At 32.8% G+C, this 21,228-nt stretch overlaps 1 protein-coding gene across 4 annotated transcripts in view; it reads left to right on the forward strand.

Annotated features, from left to right (window-relative positions):
• The window catches only part of CCSER1 (coiled-coil serine rich protein 1), a 1,120,696-nt gene that overhangs the window by 239,145 nt on the left and 860,323 nt on the right, over window positions 1-21,228 (forward strand). For all 4 annotated transcript variants that reach the window (XM_074323491.2, XM_074323500.2, XM_074323504.2 and 1 more), the window contains exon 5: window positions 17,227-17,347. In XM_074323491.2, the coding sequence (XP_074179592.2) occupies window positions 17,227-17,347 (121 nt within the window). The remainder of the gene's footprint in view (window positions 1-17,226; window positions 17,348-21,228) is intronic.

The raw sequence follows: 21,228 nt of genomic DNA on the forward strand, positions 1-21,228 counted from the left end.
ATGACATTGTTAAGGTAATTTGACAAAAAACCTGATTAATACTTAAATAGAGCAATAGTGAAAGAGACTATTGTAAGAAAAGGAAGGGCTAATTTATGCACTGAGATAACATATACTTGTAAATGTAATTTACTGGAAAAATCATAAAGGCTTATCTGAAAAAAACAAGATAACTCAATAAATAGACTCACATAGATTTATTGAAGGAAAGCAAGATATTTCATAGTAGATCAACATCCCTGACCTTAATCAAGATTAACATTGTAATTCAAAAAGACAGTTACAGGTTTCCACTATATGTATTTATTATTTATCTATTCATCTATCTGTATATTATCTATCTGTTTATCCCCCATCATTTATTTGTCTATTATCCAAAACAAGGTGATTATATTCTGGTCCTAAATTATTATTTAAAATGAAATTATTTTCGGTGCAATACAGATAATTAAATAATAAATTGATTAATATGAGCACATTTCAAATATGAAAAAAAATGTGTTGTGATTTTTTTAATTTACAAGCTATTATCCACCAAAAAAAAAAAAAAAAAAAAAAAAAAAGGATTTCAGTGGTAAAACATGCAGGTCTAATTTCATTTTACATCATTTTGGTTATCATCATTAAAACAGAACTTACAATATATTTTAAAAGACAAATTTTTAGTAATTAAAAAATATTGTCATATTCTTTTAAGTCATTTACGAAAGGCTATACTTCTAATGTATCTATCTTCCCTGATACTTACTGTTTGGAGTGGAATGAGACCTCAGTTTACATTGGATCTTAATTCTGTTCTGTTCCAAGGCTCTTTCAAAATGTCCCCTTAGAGATTTCCCTTATGTATCTCCTAACTCTAGATTAAGTCAATCACTAAAAAAAGAAGAAAAAAAGAAAGAAAAAATAGAAAGAAAAAGTGCAGGGAGAAGTGGTATAACTTGGGCTTCAGGATATATGAGGTACTTCTGAATACTGTCTCAAGACAGTCTATCTCTAAAGTCTTCATTGGACTTATCCTTTCTTTGCTAGCTAGACAGGATTTGAGTGCAGAAGAATGATTTTGAGTTCCAAAAGATGTTCTACAGTACAAATTTTCTAAATCTCTCTCTCTCTCTCTTTTTTTTTCTATATAATTTGGGATGTTTTGTGTTGCTCTCAAGATCTTTTCTATTTGTTATTCTTTTTTTTTTCCCCCTGAGATACTTACCAACTTATGTACCAATTGATATGGGTGACCCAGGAATATTGGATTAGATGTTTTTAGAACTACTTTAAATTTATCTTAGAACATCTTTCTCTTCTGTCTTGGCTTTGTGTCGCCTTATATATTTATACTGAGATTATATGAGCCTGGGACTTAAAGTTTAGGTCCCTTAAAACAAAGGAGTTGCCCAACTTTCAGGGAGCTTTAACTCTGAGGCAATTTAGCTTTGGGGGTTTTCTTCTGACTAGAGAGAAAGAGTATTAGGCCAGAAAAGATAACAACAAGGGTTAATGGAGGTAAATGGGAAGAAGGTAGAATAGTTGGAAAAAAGGCAATTATTATAGTTAGGTTCAACTTATGGTGTGAAGGATCCAAAAGACTAGTTTAAAACATTTTATCTTAGTCAAGGAAGCCTTTAAGAAGGTAATTTTGGAAGCCAAGTTTCTTTTGGAGACTTCCTCAAACCAAGAAAAATCCAGACAGTTGGCTATTTGGAATTTTACTCCCTTGTTGTTTTAAGGCCGTTTTCACATACCATTTTATTCATATTTAAAATGATCAAAATACGCCTACGTTATTGTTTCAGTTAGCTTGGGCTGCCATAGCAAACTACCACAGACCGAGCGGTTTAAAGAGAAATGTATGTTCTCACAATTCTCAAGACTAGAATTCCAAGATCAAGGTGCCACCATTGTCTGTTTCTGGTGATAGCTCTCTTCCTGGCTGGGAGAAGATTGCCTCCTCATAGTGTCTTTATTTGGTGTGGAGAGGGAGAGAACAGCTCTCTGGCGTCTCTTCTTATAAGGGCATTCATCCCATCAGGAGCCCCTCTGTCCCCACCCATAACTTTACATAAACATAATTATCTCCCAAATGCCCCAGATCCAAATACCATCACATTGAGGATTAGGGCTTCAACAAATGAATTTTGGGCAGGGGGTGGGTACAACTTAGTCCACAGCAATTATCGATGTTGAAATTACTTTTTTTAGAAAGATCCCCTCAAATTAGATTTACAATGATAACGTGTTTAAGAGACAAATCTGTGAGGGTTTAACAATGGTTTGTCCAAGTGCTTCTGCACCTCATATCTATATTCTGGAAATTGACTGTGTCTAATAGCAGACAGTAGAAATCTTTAATCTCCGAGGGGCAAATGTTTGAATGTAAAACATATCTAGAACTAAACTATCATGGACAAATCAAGACGAGGCAAGGAAAGGTTTGTTTTTGTTTTTCGTTTTTTTTCTTTTAAGTTTCTGATAGGTGCTGCGAGGCAAAATATGTCCTATGGAGCTGTTGATTAAACAAGATATTTTATTAGTTCTCTGGGCTGACTCAAGTGTCAGTCTTGTTGAACTTAACATCTGTCCTCTGCCCTACATATTAACCTCTATATACTCACAAAAGAAAAAGATGAGAACAGTCAGAAAGACCGGCAATATTTTTAGTAACAAGACAGATTTTCACCAAGTATGAATTTTTAAATCTGATCAAATAATCAAAAGATCCCTAAAAGCCTGAATCAATCTCTGACACAATTTAGTATGAGGCCAGAGAGAGCATTCTTCATGCTTTAATAATGTTGAACTGCCATTTGTTCTTTTTCAAGATGACAAAGAAAGGAGAAGATAAGTGAAGGGGAAGCTAAAGTGTAGCCATTTGAAACATTGACTCTGGGCTACTTGTCTAAGAATTTTATGAAGTTGGCATTTTTCTCATAGCCATCTTAGGTTTTTGCCAACTTACCCAAAAAAAAAAAAATCGCATCTTTCAAATTTCTTTAGCAACTTTGTCATCCATTTTTGAGTAAGGACACAAATCTTGGCTTCTGTTTGCTAATATACATAGTTCCCATAGTAAACAACAAAGCTTTCATTACTATGATGTCATATTCTTTGATGCAGATTGGAGCAGTATTATTAATGACATTTTCTGATAGTAATGTATATATGTTTTATTTTCTGTTGTCACAAATATAGCATTTATAATCCAAGAAAGAAATATGAGTATGTGTATACATATGCACCAGAAGTTGAATTTGAATATTAAAAACTTCTATTTTATATACATGTAGTATTTGAAAAATACCCTTATCAGAGAGGTGAAAAATTACTCATTGATCTGTACACATTATTTGTCATGTCAAAAAATTTGACTATAAGCAGTTACACTAACAAGTTTTTCAAAGAGTGATACTTTCTCTGGGCAGACATAAGCAGCCATTCAGAAACGGTGTTCAATGAATGCCTAAAGGAAAGTTTTCAGTAATTATTCAAAATCTTATTGAGATACTTCAATTTACCCTGTAATGTGAGTTAAATTATGCTTCTGGTTTATTTAGATGTACATAATTTCTGGACATTTCAGTGATATAAAATGTAGATGTGACTTCCATTCATATAGGAAGACTAATGGGGCTTGAATAAAGGGAGTGTTGTAACAAACAAAATGTTTCTTCAGAATTAAAAGATTTGTTAGTAAACTATGAGAGGTTAGAGCCTTTTAGGTGACGGAGACCTACAGGAAATTGAGAAAGATTTGATATTGCTCTTATGGTTCCTGTTCTCCTCCCTCTTAAACAGCATGGTTCTCCTATGGGAATATTGGGCTGTTACAGTTACTTGTCATACTCGGTGTATGCACAGAATGTTGCTATATATTTTGACTTATTTGATTATGTGTCTCTAGCATCTTTTATCTTACTCACTGGCCTAGGAGCACATGTTATTTAAGATTAGATCCTATGAAAATTAAGCACTTGAATTTAGAAATTGAAAACTTTGGTCCTAAGGATGAAATATCAACAACTTGGCTTAATAGTTATGTCTCCATATACCTTGGCCCCTATATAATTTTTATCTATGCAATTATACTTTCTGAGTTTCATCAGCTCAACCATAGGTTGTAGCTATGCAAATTTCTTCAAAGACCATCACTGTTCTGGCTTCTTTATTTTTACTTAAGTTGCACTGTCTACCTCCTTTTCATAGAGCCAAATCTTACTCAAAGTTTTGGATAATGTCACATTCTCTTCGAAGTGGAAATTTAGATATAGAATATAAAGATTCCAAATATTAGTTGATTACTTCATATGAAACAGAAAGAAGAAGCCAAAGGGTAAATGATTTTTTTTTTTTTTTTTTTGGCAAGTGATAATCTATTCTAATGATAGCAAGAGGTGAGCAGCCTAAAACCGTTAGCTGGAATATATTTCAGTTCTCTGTGTTATTTAAATCATCTATTGAAACTATATATCTTATACATTTTTTGTGATTTGTAATTCATATGTAAAATTCTGAAGAGTGGGTGTTTTTTTAAGGAGATAATTGAATAATTTATTTAACTTCTTAGAAGTGAGGATGAACATTATGTAGATTATATTACTCCTCATACTTTTGTAAAGTGAAGCCCATTAAATAATCTGTCAGTACTATAGAACTAAAGGCTAATCAATTATGTCTCATAACCTTCAAAGGATTCTTCATATTTTTAATGTAATTACTTCAATGAAGATTAATAATTCATTTGATACTTGTTCTTTTATTCTGGTCAGCCAAAAAGGTATTGCAAAAGAGACCAGGCAGAAAAGGGAGAGAGTGGACGGGTTAAAGGACAGGAGGAGTAGGAGGGGGAGCATAAGGAAGAAGAGGGAGGAGGAAGGAAAGGGGACAGGAAGAGAGAAGAAGGAAGGTGAGGGGGAGAAGAGAGAGATTTTTATTTGTCACATGACAGCATTGACTATATTATGTTTGAAGTAAAAGATTAATGTGAAAAAATAGAAAGATTAAGCTGTAAGAAAAATAATCTTGTTTATTCAGTAACTACTCATTGGTTGATGATACTGAATCTAGTTCAAAAATTAGGGACCAAAATATGTGAGAGAAATTTACTGAGATATTTCTGAAAAAAAGACTACCCCCAAAAAAAATCATATAATACTTCCTCTTACTACGACCTGAGTAGTCCAACCCACCACCTTTCTGACACTGATGAAATCAAATAGCAATAATTCCATGAAAGGACAGAGATTTTCTTTTTCCTTTTTTTTCCCCTGTTTTGTTCACTATTATATCTTCAGAGCCTAGAATATGGCTGGCCTAAGTAGCAAGTTAATAAATATTTTTTGAATAAACTGTCTTCTTTATTCAATTAAATTATGTGGGCTGATAAATAGAGGGTGATAAAAAATGTATACACATTTTAAGAAAGAAAAAAAACTGTATTAAAATTGTAATACTCAGTATATACCAATAACAAAGATGAATACAAGTCATGTTTGACTTCTGCAATTACAAGAGGTGCTCAAAGTGGTTACCACCAGCATCCAGACACTTCTGATCACGGTGAGCTACTGCTTGAGCAACATTGACCAAAGTGTCCACTCGTATACATTTTTTGGCACCCCTGGTATATATAGTGACTAGTTCCTTAACAACTATTTGAATTTGTATTAAGTTGTAAATTCCATGAAGACTATAAATTATAATTTGCATTATTTCCTTGATTCATGTTGTTGTGTGTAATAATCATCAGTATTAAAAACAAGCAAATACCTAGCTAACAAAGTACCCAAGGAAAAACAATTTTGGGCTGATAAGAGAATTGTGTAGTGATTACAAAAACTGACACATGTGAAAATTAGATATATATATATTTGTCTAATAATGACCTATAGGAAAATCGTATTTGACATAGTTTTTATATATAATTAGAATATTTTTTCATAAGTTTTAAATTTTTCATTTGCAAGATTGTAATGCTAATTTATTTGTAGTTTTATTCTCGCTTCCTTGACAAATACAGGTGAAATATGTTTAACGGTGTATAACGTTGACACACTTATCTTGAAAGAATGACAGTAAAATGCATTTTGGTTTAGCTCCCTTTCCCCTGAGGACATTATCTGTTGTCTATGTAGAATGCTTTGTAGATTTTTGTATCCTTCTATATCAAGCACTTTCTTTCTCCTCCCTTTATTATTTTTTTTTTTTTCTGTGTGCTAGAGTTTAGGATATTAGCTTATAGATATTTGGGTTAAGTGTTATTTAAATGATATAGACCTTGGAACACATGTTTCTCCAGAATGGATAGAGACTGTGATTTCATCTGATGCTTGGAAAATTCATAAAGTATTGTTTTGAGTGGTAGAGCAGATAGTTATTTGTCTGTACTTGTTATAGCAAAATTGCTCCAAGGATAGCTTTGGGGCTCTTTCTAAGTTTGAAATGAGAAACATAACTAGGAAAGTCAGCACATTTACCAGACTTTTTTTCTCTCTAGGTGAATATTATACACACACACACACACACACACACACACACACACACACGGCTGTTTATATTATTTTTTATTTTCAGAGTATTGAGCTGTAGACAACATCTGAATGAGAATTTTAACTATAAGTTTCTATAATTTTCATTCATCAATTCCACACACACACATAATAGGTGGGCAAATCTTCGTGGCACTTATGTCAAGAATCTTTTTTCCCCAGTACTGTTTAGGTAACTATTTTAATGAAAACCTGTCCTGCAGCATCAACATCTACTTTGTCATTAATTATGCTTGTTATAAGTGCATTGTCTAATTTTGTGTAACATATTTTCATAAAACTTAATGACTTAAAACAGAAAACATCACTCATCTTTCACGATTTTTGTGGGTCAGAAATTCAGACAGGGTACAGCAGGTAGAGTTTCCCTCTGCTCTGTGATGTTTAAGGCCTCAGCTAAAATATAAAACCTTCTCACTCACATTATGGGTTGTCGATGGCTATCAACTCAGGGCTTCAATGGGACCATCATCCATACCATCCATTTGGAATTGGCTTCCTCACAACACGGTGGCTGGGTCCCAGCAACAAGTGTCCCAAGAGAGAGCCACACAAAATGTATGGTGACTTCTGTGACTTAGCCTGGAAAGTCAAATAGCATCACTTCCACATTATTTTAGTAAGGCAGTCACAAAGGTTATACAGGTTCAAAGGGAGGGAACTGATACCCTATCACTCAAGTAGACCATTTAAAACAAGCAAGAGGGGATATATATTGGTGTGGCCATTTTTGGAAAATACAGTTTGCCACAATGTCATCAACAGTCCTACAAAGTTTAACATGGAAAATTTAATGAACAAAGTATGTACCCTCTACTTGAATTACTTAGAAGCAGTAAGACACAGATAATGATGTCATCCTAATATTTACGAGTGGAATCTGCTCTGGTGACGACCGACTTTATAGACTTCTAGTGCTACTATTGTTCCTATATATAACCTTTTCTTTGAAGCTTGGAAAATACCTAACCTAGGACCTTATACTTTAAATAATGGCTGTACAGATGGAGAATTTCTGATAAAGGTTTTAATACCTACATCATCAGAAAGCAATAATGGTTGTTTATGACTACTCTTTCTGATGCTCTCTCTATATTAGATGTGTATTTGTATAAAATGTATATATGTATGTAACATATGCATGTAATATATATACTATATATAATATTTGCATATGTAATACATCACACACACACACACACACCCATATATCTCTGTACAATGTATTTTTAAATGCACTAAAAATCTGGATCACATTTGGAAGAAGACAACCAGAATGACAAGGTAATAAACTTTCCAGCATTAGAATTATTGAAGCATTAGCCCAATAGCCTGAATGGATATCTGTAAGAGATTTTGAAATGGAAGGAGTTAGTAGTAGGAATGATACAGATTCAGTTAGTAGGTGGGAGTTTGGACCGATAAGATCCTTTTATTTAATTATTAATATTAGCAAAAGTAATTCTTTAACCTTCTCATAAAATGACTCTTGCATTAGTTTGGCAGCATTGGTAGAGCTGCCATAATAAAGTACCTCACTGGGTGATTTAAACCACAGAAATTTATTTTCTCACTGTTCTGGAATAGGTATTTGAGTTAAAGGGTTCTGTAGGTTTTATTTCTTCTGAGGTGTCTCTCCTTAGATTGTAGATAATCGTGTTCTTTCTGTGTCTACACATGGTCTACCCTCTGTGTGTGTCTGTGTCCTAATTTCTTTTTCTTATAAGGAGACCAGTCATACTGGATGAGGGCTCACCCTAATTTTAACTTAATTATCCCTTTAATGGCCATATCTCCTGATACAGACATATTCTGACATACTGGACTTAGGGTCGCAACATATAAGTGGGGGATGGCACACTTCAGGAAATTACAACCATCAGATATATTTTTCTATTTATTACAATAAAATAACACTTTATCCATAAATTTCTTACTCTGTAGTCAGGAGGGATTTATAAATGATCAATTCATGAAAGACATTCAAGAAAGCCATTGGCTCTTTCTGCTAGTATTTAATGTGCCGAGCATGCATTTTGCCTGCCCTAAACATTGAGTTATACCAATAAAATTGGTGACCTTACATACTGAATTCACATTTTTACATTGGTCTATTTTTCTCTATCACTGTTGAGTTTCAGTTTTATTCTAGGAAATATTTGCACAATGTAAGATTTGTGAAAATAACTATTCAAAAGCTGAAACAGGAATAAATTGATATGAAATTGGTTAAAATATGCAATTTCTGGAATAAAATTTTATAATATACTTGATAGCTCTCCAAACATGTATCACAAGATGAAAGATAACCTAGGCATACAACAATGAAGTACCAGAATTTGGATCATGTGAGATAAGCTTGACTAAATGTAATTTTACTTTTTACATTTTATAGTTTTGTCTAAAATTTCCAGGATATAGTTATTTTCATGTCTGTCTCTGTGTTTTTATCCCTCTAATCAATTCTTAGTTCAGGATATTTACAATTTCTGTGGAATTCTTCACACCTTTAAAAAAATTCCCAGGATGATATTATCCCTACACAATATGGTTGTACACGTATGTTTTTAAATTTAAATTACTATTTAAATTATTTTTTAATTAATTTGAAGGTCCGCATCTTGCTTTTGTCAATTCTTGTTTCTCATTCACCCTTACTTTCACTGTGTTTTCTGTTTTTCTGATATATTGAGAATTTTGTTTCATTTTAATAATGCACTTGTAAGCAAGTAAATATAGAATGTATGTGTTTGAAACAAATGTGTTAAAATTTCTGATACTCTGCACTCTTTCTTTTATTCCTCCTTGTCACTATACTGCCACTTCAGTGATATAGGAGGCCCTCACTGTTCTCAATTCATTTATTGTCAGTGGTCTCACCCATCTTGTTCCTATACTTAGACTTTGCCCAGGCTATCTATAGAAAATATAAAGCATCTTTGTTAGATGATTAATAGGAGATCCACATTAACTTCGGAATCAAACACTAATGTTTTAAGGTTGCTGAGAAGGTCCTGAAGGTATTGGCAATAATCTGACTCACCATTCCTCAATTGCTTTCATCTTTTCTAGGCCCCAGCCTCACTGAATTATGTGAATTTCTCAAGCTATATAACGTTTTCTCATATCTCATTGCCCTTTAACACTGTTTCCTATGCTTGGCTAGCATCTTTTCCCTCATGCCTCAGTTCATTTTTCCTCAATTTCTCATTCATAACACAACTATGTATCGATTGCCTCCTTTGCATCTGGCACTGTGCTCGGTAGCAAGAGTGAAAATGAAGCCGCAGTCCTACTATTCCAATCCTTCTGATTGCTTTACCTGGCTGGCTTCTGTGATAGCACTTCCTACTTAGTGTCATTGCCCCAGGGCACTAAGTTACATCATGGCAAATAGCTTGCCTTTTATCTTCATCAGTCCAGTGCCTATAACAGTGCCTAGGCATGGTATAGCTCAAGGAAAGCTATATGGAATGAATATGTGTACCTACTTTTGCTCAATGTGTTTGTTTACAGTCATGATGCAATAACTTGTATTTTCTCCTTGTTTTTCAATTCCTCTATTAATTATGGACTAATATTATTTGATCAGAAGAGCCTTTCATAAGCACTGAATTAAAGGCATTAATTCAAAGGCCCACCCCGATTATCTATGATGATCTATGTCCCTTACTTAAGGGCAAGTGTGACAGGCTCTAATCGTATCTGCACAATATCTTCACAGCACATCTAGATTAGTGTTTGATTGGATAACTGGGGTCTGAAGTATCAAAAAGAAACTCAAAAGTAGTTATAAACAATGATATATGGTAACATTTTAAACCTTCTTACTGTTTCTCCAGCATTATCCTAAGCACTTCACATGCATTAATTCATTTTATCTTCACAAGTACCCACAAGAAGATTTTTTATTATTTACATTTTACTGATGAGAAAAAAAACTACAGAGAAGTAAACTTCATTTAAGATTCTATTTCATTAGAAGACATGCACTCCACAAAAGCATGTATTTTTATCATTTAAGAGGCATGGCAATTAAGTTCGTGAACTTGTCACCATGTGCCTATATGGCAGCACTGTACAAACAGCTCAGTAAAGTTTCATAACCTTCGTATATCAGTGTCTCACAGCTGTGTTCATGTGGACGTGTGACGGTGTATTGCTGAGTGGCATTTATTATTGTTGCGTGTTTTTGTGTGCCGTCGCAAGAATGTCTGAGCTTGAATTAGAACAATGGACAAACATTAAATTTCTTGTTAAACTTGGACAGAGTGGAAGTGAAATCAGAGACATGTTAGTCCAAGTTTATGGAGATAATGCCATGAAGAAAATAGCTGTGTACAAATGGATTAAACGTGTTTCTGAGGGGAGAATGCACCACTGATGAAGAGAGGTCAGGGTGGCCAGTAACCAACAAACCTGACAAAAACATTGCAAAATTTTGTCGAATTGTATGTCAAAATCATACATAACTGTGAAAAGCGTAGAAGACCAAGTAAATATCTATAGAGAAACAGTTAGGAAAATCTTAACTGAAAATCTTGTCATGAGAAAGGTGTGTGCAAAAATGGTCCCAAAGGAGATCATTGATGAATAGCAGCAAAGGACAGTCGAAGTTTGTCAAGACCTTTTGGAGAGGCAAGATGATGTTTTGGGCCTTCTTATCACTGGTGATGAAACATGGGTGTACGAATACAACCTTGAAACAAAGCGTCAAACTACACAATGGAAGTCAGCCAATTCCCCATGACCAAAAAAATTTCCGTCAGTTCAAAGCAGGAGTCAAAACGACGTTGCTAACCTTTTTTGATGTCAGAGGGATTATTCATTATGAATTTGTACCAACTAGAGAAACAGTCAACCAAGTTTACTGTTTGGAAGTGCTGAAAAGGCTGCATGAAAAAGTTAGACAAAAGCAACCTGAACTTTTTGCCAACAATTCATGGCTCTTGTATCATGACAATGCATCAGCTCACATGACACGCTCTGTGAGGGAGTTTTCAGACAGCAAACAAATAACTGTATTGGAACACCCTTCCTACTCACCTGATCTGGTTCCCAATGAGTTCTTGTTTTACCTGAAGATAAAGGAAATATTGAAAGGAAGACATTTTGATGACATTCCGGACATGGAAGGTAATATGATGATAGCTCCAATGGCCATTCCAGAAAAAGTTCCAAAATTGGTTTGAAGGGTGGACTAGGCACTGGCATGGGTGCATAGTTTCCCAAGGGGAGTACTTTGAAAGTGACAGTAGTGATATTCAGCAATGAGGTATGGAGCACTCTTTCTAGGATGAGTTCACAAATCTAATTGTCAGACCTTGTATATTTACTGGTGTATCTCAAATACCTGTAATGGTACTAGGCAAGAAAAATCAACAGTGACTGATTACAAATAAATTTGAAAACATATATTTTTCTAAATTATATACCTTTCTTTACCACAGATAAATGTATCTGATAGTAGGTTTTATCCTGCCACATGCCACTCATTCTCTAGTAGAACCATAGAACAATTGTTGTAAGTCATTTTGAAGGACAGACCGTGGAACTTGAAGCATTTGGATGACAAGTCAAATCTGTGTTAGGTTCTGAGGCAAATTGCTTAATGATTATACAGGTTTCTTAGGATAAAGAATTCAGATGTGAGAATATCATTGAACAAAAACATAACTGAAAAAGATAAACTATTAAATGCATTACTTTAGAACACTTAATACATTATATTTAAATGAGAATCAGCATGAAGCATGGTCAATAAATAGCATGTGGACTAGAGGCAAATTGATTGAATTCTGGCTTTGTTATTCCTAAACCGTATGACCTTGAATAGTGTACAATGGGGATAATGATAGTACTTACTCCATATAATTTTTCTGAGGTATAAGGACAATATAGTGTCTATAAATGAATAGTTAGTACATAGAACTGTGCATACTGCATACGGTTATTTAAGCATTTGTTAAATAAATGTTACCCTTTTGCCGCCGTCAACTTTACCAGTGGGTTGTTGCATGGTAAATAAATGGATTCTGGATATTTGAAAAGGAAAATAGAAAAGTGAGCACTACCAAGTCAAAAAGCAAATTCTTTTCTTTTAAGCTTACAATTTACTCTTAGCAGTAATCTGGTGAGTTGGAGTTGTGACTTCAAAGGTAGTTATACGTGATACTTATAAGTTAACTATGCTCCAGGCACCTTTCGTAATGTAAATATTTTAATTTTTTATGAAAAAGAAAAACGCCTCTTCTAATAAATCTTTGGCATTTCTGTGAACATTAATTAAACATATATTGCTTTCTTAGTGCTTTAGAATTGATTTCATGAATTAAAAGACCAAAGAAAGATGAAAGTTCAGTGATTAAATGAAATATTTTTGATATATCAAACTGGAGAAAAAGAATAACAATATTTCTGTGTTTAGGTTTTGCATCTCAGTTTATTAGAAGTTTGAAATAAACATTTTGCAGAATACAGTAATAATGGAGTCATTTCATGTAATAAAACATTCTTTATGGTGTAATAAAAGGTTACATGACAATGTAAGACTACTCAGTTTTAAAACTAGAAATAATTTGTACTCTGACCCAATAACTGCAGATTTCTGACTTAGGGGTCCTAGAAGATTTGATCATTTTTGGTGTTCATATGCTTATAACTAGTTAGAAATATTCTTTGTTTTGAAAAATTTGTACTTTCCTTTTATGATTTCATTCACTTTTTTTGAAGTTATAACTTCTCTATTACTTATGTGCCTAACTTGTGTTTATTAAACTAATTCTTGTATCTTATAATGAGTACAATTTAAAAATATTGAAATGTGTGCAATTTAATTTGAGCTAGATATATAGGCTCAGTCATTTACATAGAGCTCTCAACCATCCATCTTTAAAAAGGTCCATTAATTTTCAATTTTTTCATAGAACAATTAATGTGTTTTTTTTCTTTCTTATTGACTTATTCATTGTTTAACTCTGTGTACATTTGGGTGCAATGTCAATTGTGTTCCAACCTCTAGATCATAAAAAAATAAGTAACGATATTAAAATTAACTTCAGTAGGCAAATATTTCCTATTTTTTTATTTTTTTCATGCTCAATTCTTCCTTTTTCGATTTAAAATAACTTAGTTCTATTTCCCCCCCTACAGCACTAGGTAAGTGCTTTTGCCTACTCTGGTCAGAAGCTTATTGCACTAATACTTGAAAAATATCTCTAGAAGAAGAAATCAAAGCTTCCTTAAAGAAGGGGAGACGTTTCTTTCTTGTCCTACCACTAAGTACATTTCTTGGAACATATCAATAGTTCACTAAATATTTACTGAATAAATTAATGTTATATCAGAGAAATAAATCAATAATGTTCTTCTTAGTCTACTTCTTTACTAGCAGTGGTTAGAAGAGATTTGAAATTTAAAATATAATAAAGTTTTCGGCTTCCACCTATGATGGAATTGCTTGTCATAGACTCAAAGCTGATGCCAATAATAGAGAAAAATAAATTAAAAAAAGGAAAAAAAAGGAAGAAAATCTGTGTGATGGCATTGGGGAGACAATGAGGAACCAGGACCCCTTCTCCTTGAAACATACGGGACTTTAATTTTTGTCTCATGAGCACTACAGGATTATTTTAAATTCAACTATGCTTATAATGGTCATGTATTTTATACCTCAGACTCTATCCCTGAGTAGATTAATAATTCAGCAAATATTTTTAGAGGGAAATTGAAGAACATTAGAACCATTTCTTACATTTATTTATCTTTCAAATCATGGTCCCACACTTCTTGGATGACTCACTGCCTTTATTGTATTTTTGTCTTTTTTGTTAATGTGTGCTGTCATCTTTAGTATTTCCCTCTTTCTGCATTGGTGAAGGAGTTAATTAGTTGTCTTGCTTTTAGTTTTTGAAATGAACACTTAGAGCAGTGGTTGTTGACCTTTCATTTATAATCAACGCAAATATCACTTTCAGCACTAGCAGTTTTCATTTTTTCATGACAATTTCATTTCTACTGGCAAATTCCATCCTTTGATTATCCATTTTTGTAAAATGTCATGTGGGTTTATCACTGGGAGACAAGAGGACAATGCAACTAGACACTTGGAGTCTGTTTAAACTGAGTAACAGATGCATGGTGACCTATCATTGACAGACTTTGAAAGAAGCAATATGTGTGTCACTGATCATGATGCATATCTTTTATTTGTGTAGTGATTTGTGGACCAAAGAGCTAGTAGAGAAATTTGTCCTTTATATAATTACAGGTGATCCACCATGCTGACTTAAATTTGAACCACATTTTTGGTGATGTCTGGTGTTATTTATGTAAACCATGTAACTGACATTTGTGCATATCAGAACCATGTAAAATAAGGATTGAATATATATATATATATGTATTCAAGCTACAATATGATGTTAAAGCTACAATATGATATCACTATAAACATCTAGGAATAGCTGCGGTAGGCAGAATTCCAAGATGACACACGACTTTTGTTCCTGTATAATTACTTCCACTGGGAGGGACTTCACTATTGTAATTATGTTATGTTACATGGCAAAAGGAATTTTGCAGATCTAATGAAGGTTTTTAATCAGTTGACTTTGAGATAATCAAAAAGGAGATAATCTAACCTAATTACATGAGTCCTTTAAATCAGAGAATTATTTTCCCCAGTTGGTAGCAAAAGAAGAAATTAGACAGATTTAAAGCATGAGAGGTCTTCAACGTGAGGGATGTTCTCCACTGCTGAGATACATAGGCCATTGGCATTTGACCTGAGAGTAGCTTCTAGGAACTCAGAGTGGTCCCTGGCCAGTAGCCAGTAAGGCAAAGGAGACCTGTGTCCCTCTACAGCAAGAAACTAAAGTTTGCTAATAACCTCAATGAGCTCAGAAGTGGATTCTTGACCCACAGACTTTAGATAAGAGCATGGCCTGGCAGCCAACTTGACATTGGCCTTTGGGATAATAATCAGATAACCTAATTGATCCTACCTAGACTTTTAATGTACTGAACTGTGATATAATAAATGAATATTGCTTTAAGCTATTAAATTTATGTCAATTTTTTATGCAGCTATAAAAATTAATATAATATTAAAATATAGAAATTTTGACAAAACCAAGTGTTGGTGCAGAAGTAGAACAATCAAAACTCTACTGTTTGGCAATATCTACTGAAGCCGAACATAAAACATATGAACATACACTAAGAATATTTCATAAGTATTTTTCCAATATGTGAGTAAATCTATTTGTGCACCAAGAAAAAAAATAAGTACAAGAAAGTTTATAGACATTTTGAAATAGCCCCAGACCAGAAACAATCCAAGTGTCCATCACCGATAAAATGTATATGCATGTGTGTGTGTGTGTGTGTGTGTGTGTGTGTGTACCGGTGGTGCCAAAAGTGTATACAAGTGGACACATTGGTCAACATTGCTCAAACAGTAATTTGCCATATTCAGAAGTGTCTGGACACTGATGGTAATCACTTTTAGCACTTCTTGCAATTGCAGAAGTCAAAAGTGACTTGTATTCATTTTTTGTTATCAGTATATATTGAGTATTATAATTTTAATAGTTTTTTCCTTTCTTAAAATGTGTATACTTTTTTAGCACCCTTTGTATATATAGTGATATATTCATTCATTGGAAAGCTACATATTTATAAGAATAAACAAATTACTGCTGTACATGAATGAGTCTTACAAACATATATTGAATTAAATAAGTCACACATAAAAGAGTACACCCACAAAAGAATGTGATGTCGTTTAAATAAATATTAGAGATAGACAAAGTAATCTGTGATTATTTAAGTAATAATAATGGCTAAGTTGGGAAGCAGCAATAATGATTGGGAAGGGGTACCACAGGGAGTTTTAGGATTCTAGTAATGCCCTCCTTATCTTGATGCTGATTAAATGAATGTATTCATGTTGCAAAGATTAATTTAATTGTGTATGATTTGTGTACTTCTCATTCTCCAATGGAAAACTTATTTTTAATTAAAATTTATTGAGGTGACAATGGTGAGTAAAGTTACATAGGTTTCAAGTGTACAGTTCTGTAATACATCATCTATATATCACATTGTGTGTTCACCACCCAGAGTCAGTTCTCCTTCCATCAACATATATTTGATCCCATTTACCCTCATCTACCACCTTATCCTCTGGTAACCACTAAACTATTGTCTGTGTCTATTAGTTTTTATATTTTTTATTTGTTTGTCTTGTTCCTCTGCTGCTTTCAGTTTTATATTCCACCTATCAGTGAAATCATATGGTTCTCGACTTTTTCTGTCTGACTTTCACTTAGCCCAATAATCTCAAGATCCATCCATGTTGTTGCAAATGGCACTATTTCATCTTTTCTTATGGCAGAGTAGTATTCCATTGTGTATACAAACCACATTTTTTAATGAAAGACTATAAAATGTTGGCAACACCTGTTTCACTGTGTAACTTAAAAAAAATAAAAATCACCTAAGGTCATACAACTAGTGAGTGGTAAGACATAGCATAGAAAATTATAATTAAGGATAATTTAGTGATTAATATTTTAGTTGAATTATCTCTTTCATTTGACTGAAAATAAAAAAGAGAAAACGGGAAAGTGAATATGATCAATAAATAATTTTGACATTCACAATTAATTCTTTAATAAAACAGTTTGCCGGGAGGACTCATACCACTCTGTAGTCTCATGTGCTGCTGTAGTTCTCACTCCTATGGAATCAACAATAGAAATGAAGAAAAGAGAAGAAATAAAAATTCCTGAACCTTCCAAACAGTAAGTTGTTCATTTTAATTTTTAGAGCTTTGATGACTAATTAGATTACTGATCATAATTAGATTGCTCAGATTGTGATTTATAATGAGTGTGTTAATACTAGTATATCGAGAGGACAGAAATAAATTTTGTACAACATTTTAAAAAAATCAAAATGTTGTCTCATGAATAACTTCTGTGTCTTCTAAATTCATGTGCTTGAACTAAGTTTCATTTTGTTACATTATCTTAGGAACATGGGTAAGTAGTTTAAAGCACTTTGTTTCCTTAATATTGGTATTGTGGCTCGACTGTTCTTGGATTGCTTATTTTTTGTTTGTAGGCTTCAAGGGTCTAAAATGTGATCAGTTTTTAATATAAATTTGCTAGCCTAACTTTGGTTTGCATTTTTATAAAGAATGGAAGTTATTATTTTTAACTATTTTAAATAAATTATCCTAAAGTAAAACTTGACACTATTGTTTCCATACTTTTGCTATTTAAACATATCAAGCTGAATTTAAATTTGACCTTATAATGAATAAATGATATATTTTTTTCCTTATAATGGCCAAAGAGAAATAAATTTATGATAATGGATGTAAGATATATGGACATAAAATATCAAATAAACTAGGATTATTTCTAGGTATGCATTAAATAAGTGAAAAGGGAAAACCTACTGATGATTTTCCAGTCAAAGTAGTGCCATACCTGCTTTAAGGTTAGAGACTAAGTGATGTATGGTGTTGCCAAGGATTGCTGGCTAACCCCCTCATGAAAGAGTTATGAGTTATCTTGATGTGCCTGCTACTTTTCCCCGTTTGATAACTTTTTTGTTTTATAATGTCTTTCTACTGAATAAGCTCCTGAAGGTAGCATTCTCTGGAATAAGTGCCTGATACTCTTTGTGCAATCAATTAGAAAATCCCTTAATGTTATATTCAATAATGTTGAATTCAAATGGAACAATGTATATATTTGATTTCATGAAGATGTTATTAATATTCTCATTATAGAGAAAAGAAATATAAACCAATTCAGAAAGTAATGATTGTAATTCAATTTTAATAAATCTAAAAGTGAAAACAATTTAACTGCTCTTAATATAGTCTAATTTTTAGGTTCCAAAAGCCATTTTTGTCTAATAGGAGGAACATTACATCTCATATATGCCAATTGAGTTATATTTGAAAACTCATATGTATTTTCCTGCTATATATATATACATATATATATATACACATATGTATATATATACATACATATATATGTGTATATATATATATATACACACACACACACATATATATATATATATATATATATATATATATATATATATGAGTTTACATAAGTTACCTATATATTTGTAATAGGATCTTAAATTATTTTAATTATCTTTCAATGACTCTGTTCAACACTGGTGAATACTGCTAATTCCTTACATAAATAGTGTTTTTTTCCCCCAGTCTTTATCTACTTCATAAATATTCAATCTTCTTTATTTTTTTATGAGATATGTATTATAGCAGACAGCATTTATTAACTGGCTGTCCCTTTTCTTCCTGTTACCCTATATCCACTCTGATACTCCTCTGTGTTCTTTGAATCTACTTTCTTGTTTAAGCACTATTTCTCAACAATATCATTCATTCATTCTTTTAGGTTTTGTTATTGTTTTTGTTTTTCTGACTCAGAGAGATGTTGGCTAAAATCTTAACTCTGCTACATATTAGATGAAAATTGGGACATTTAAACTCCGTGCTTCCCTTTCCTCATCTATTAATTGGTGTGATATCACCATCATTATTGGGTCATTGTGAGTATTATGTGATGTTAAATTGGTAAAGGACCTGAAATCTAAAAAAGAACCCTAAAAGTATTACTTATGTTGTCCCTTCCATAGCTTCAACTGTCAACATTGTTGATGATTTACAGATATATGTTCTTCTCCTGAAGTCTTTTCTGAATGCAAGTCTAATATTTAAAGTTGCTGACCTGAATTGTTTAGCTAGGTGTCCTACTAGAATCTTATACTAATGTGTCTAAAACCAAATTAACGATTCCTCTAGCCCCCTTAAACTTTCGATTCTTTCTGACTTCTACATTTATATAAAGCTACCATTATTTTTCTTTTTTAAAAAAAACCTCCATATGTTTTCTCCCTCACATCTCACACTCAGTTAGCTCTTGATTACTTGATTAATGTCTCTGTTACATTCTTCTTACAATTTGAGCTGACCAGGAAGGCATATACATCTCATATTTAAAAACAATAAAAAGTAGTTTTTCTAACATATTTATTCAATTTTTATCTTAATGAAACCATTCAAATAGTGGTCATCTAACAAATGGAGATTACATATGCCCTCCATATCTGATATTGCTATTTTGAGAATTAAATGATAGGTGTGAATGAATATATAGCAAGAACACAGTATAAATGCAAAAACATAATGATTAATTCAAAACTCTTGTTTGCTAATGGGAGAAGCCCCAATGCAAATTGGTTTCAGAAACATTAAGGGTGGCTGTTGTTCATGGCTCATGTGATTAAAAAGTATAGAGGTTTAAATTTCCTCAAATATGGTTGAGTCTTGTACTCAGATAGGGTCATAAAAAGTTATTCTTTCCATCTGCGTCTCCTTGCTCTGCTTTCCTATCTGTAGTTTCCATTTTTCAGGGAGGTTCCTCTAATGGTGACATTACTACATTCAGCAGCGACTGGGATGGACTTTTATGTTTTCAACAAATCCAGTGTAAGGAGATGATTTATCTTTCCCTTTAATCAAAACAAACAAAGAAACAAATGGACAAAACATAGATTTGAGTGTCACTGACTTTGACTAGCTTAGCTTGTTTGACATGACTCTGCTAGAGCAATTACTATGCCCTGGAGAATTTAATATGATTGGCTCGAGCCACATTACCTGACGAACTCTGGCGCACAGGTGAAGATAACAGGGGGAGAATGATTCCACACTTGAAATATGGGTGATGTTGATGTAAGAAGCAGGGATTAATGCTTGGATGTCAAAACAATGGACATTCAATATAGATAGTAATATAATCACCATTATTTCTAAGTCAGAATTCTTATTATGTTTAAACTACAGACATTAAAATACTACATTAAAATAGAGTTATGTGTGACTTTATTTCTTGTTTTAAGTCATTTTTCACCTCCTTAATTTTATTTCATATTATTTGATCCAGCTGTACTATTGAGAAGTACTGGATCAGCCACCCTCTTGGGTGGTTAGGAATTCAGGCTGTGGGCTAGCTTTTTTGAAACATTCTTAACCATAGTTTGTTTCTTTTTAATACGGAAGTTTCTTTATCTACCTTACAGTGCAATGCCTGAAACACAATAGGAAGGCAAGAATATACAAATGTTTGTAATTTTTTGTCTTACAACAGATATACTGGGTCTAACCATATCACATTTTTATAAATGGCGTTACCACAACCCTATATGGTATTAGTTTTATATATTTTGGATTTTCCATTAGGAAAAATAATAACTCACCAATATAATACAAAGATATTAGAATGCTGTAAGTTGAGGCACAGTCTTTGGATACCTAATAATTCCTTTAAATTCAGGATGGAATTATTTCTTTAAGAAAAATTTTCAATTTAATTTTATAGGCTTCATGTGATAAATTTTTAAACCATTGAATCTTTGAAACATAGGACTTGTAGAATCATGCAATTCAGAACTCAGCAAATCTCTTGCTACAAAGAACTGCAGTGATCTCAGTATATAGGCTTCAGAGTACATTAGAAAGTCCATAAGAAAGAATATGGAAGAAAATGTATTTTCAAGGATATTGTAATCTAGGAAAAGAGTTAAAACCTGTGCGTAAGAGATAAATCACGGTATAAAGGCAACAGAC

Source organism: Rhinolophus sinicus, chromosome 1, assembly GCF_057876585.1.
Source record: "Rhinolophus sinicus isolate RSI-liver-muscle chromosome 1, RSI-T2T, whole genome shotgun sequence".
Lineage (NCBI taxonomy): Eukaryota > Metazoa > Chordata > Mammalia > Chiroptera > Rhinolophidae > Rhinolophus > Rhinolophus sinicus.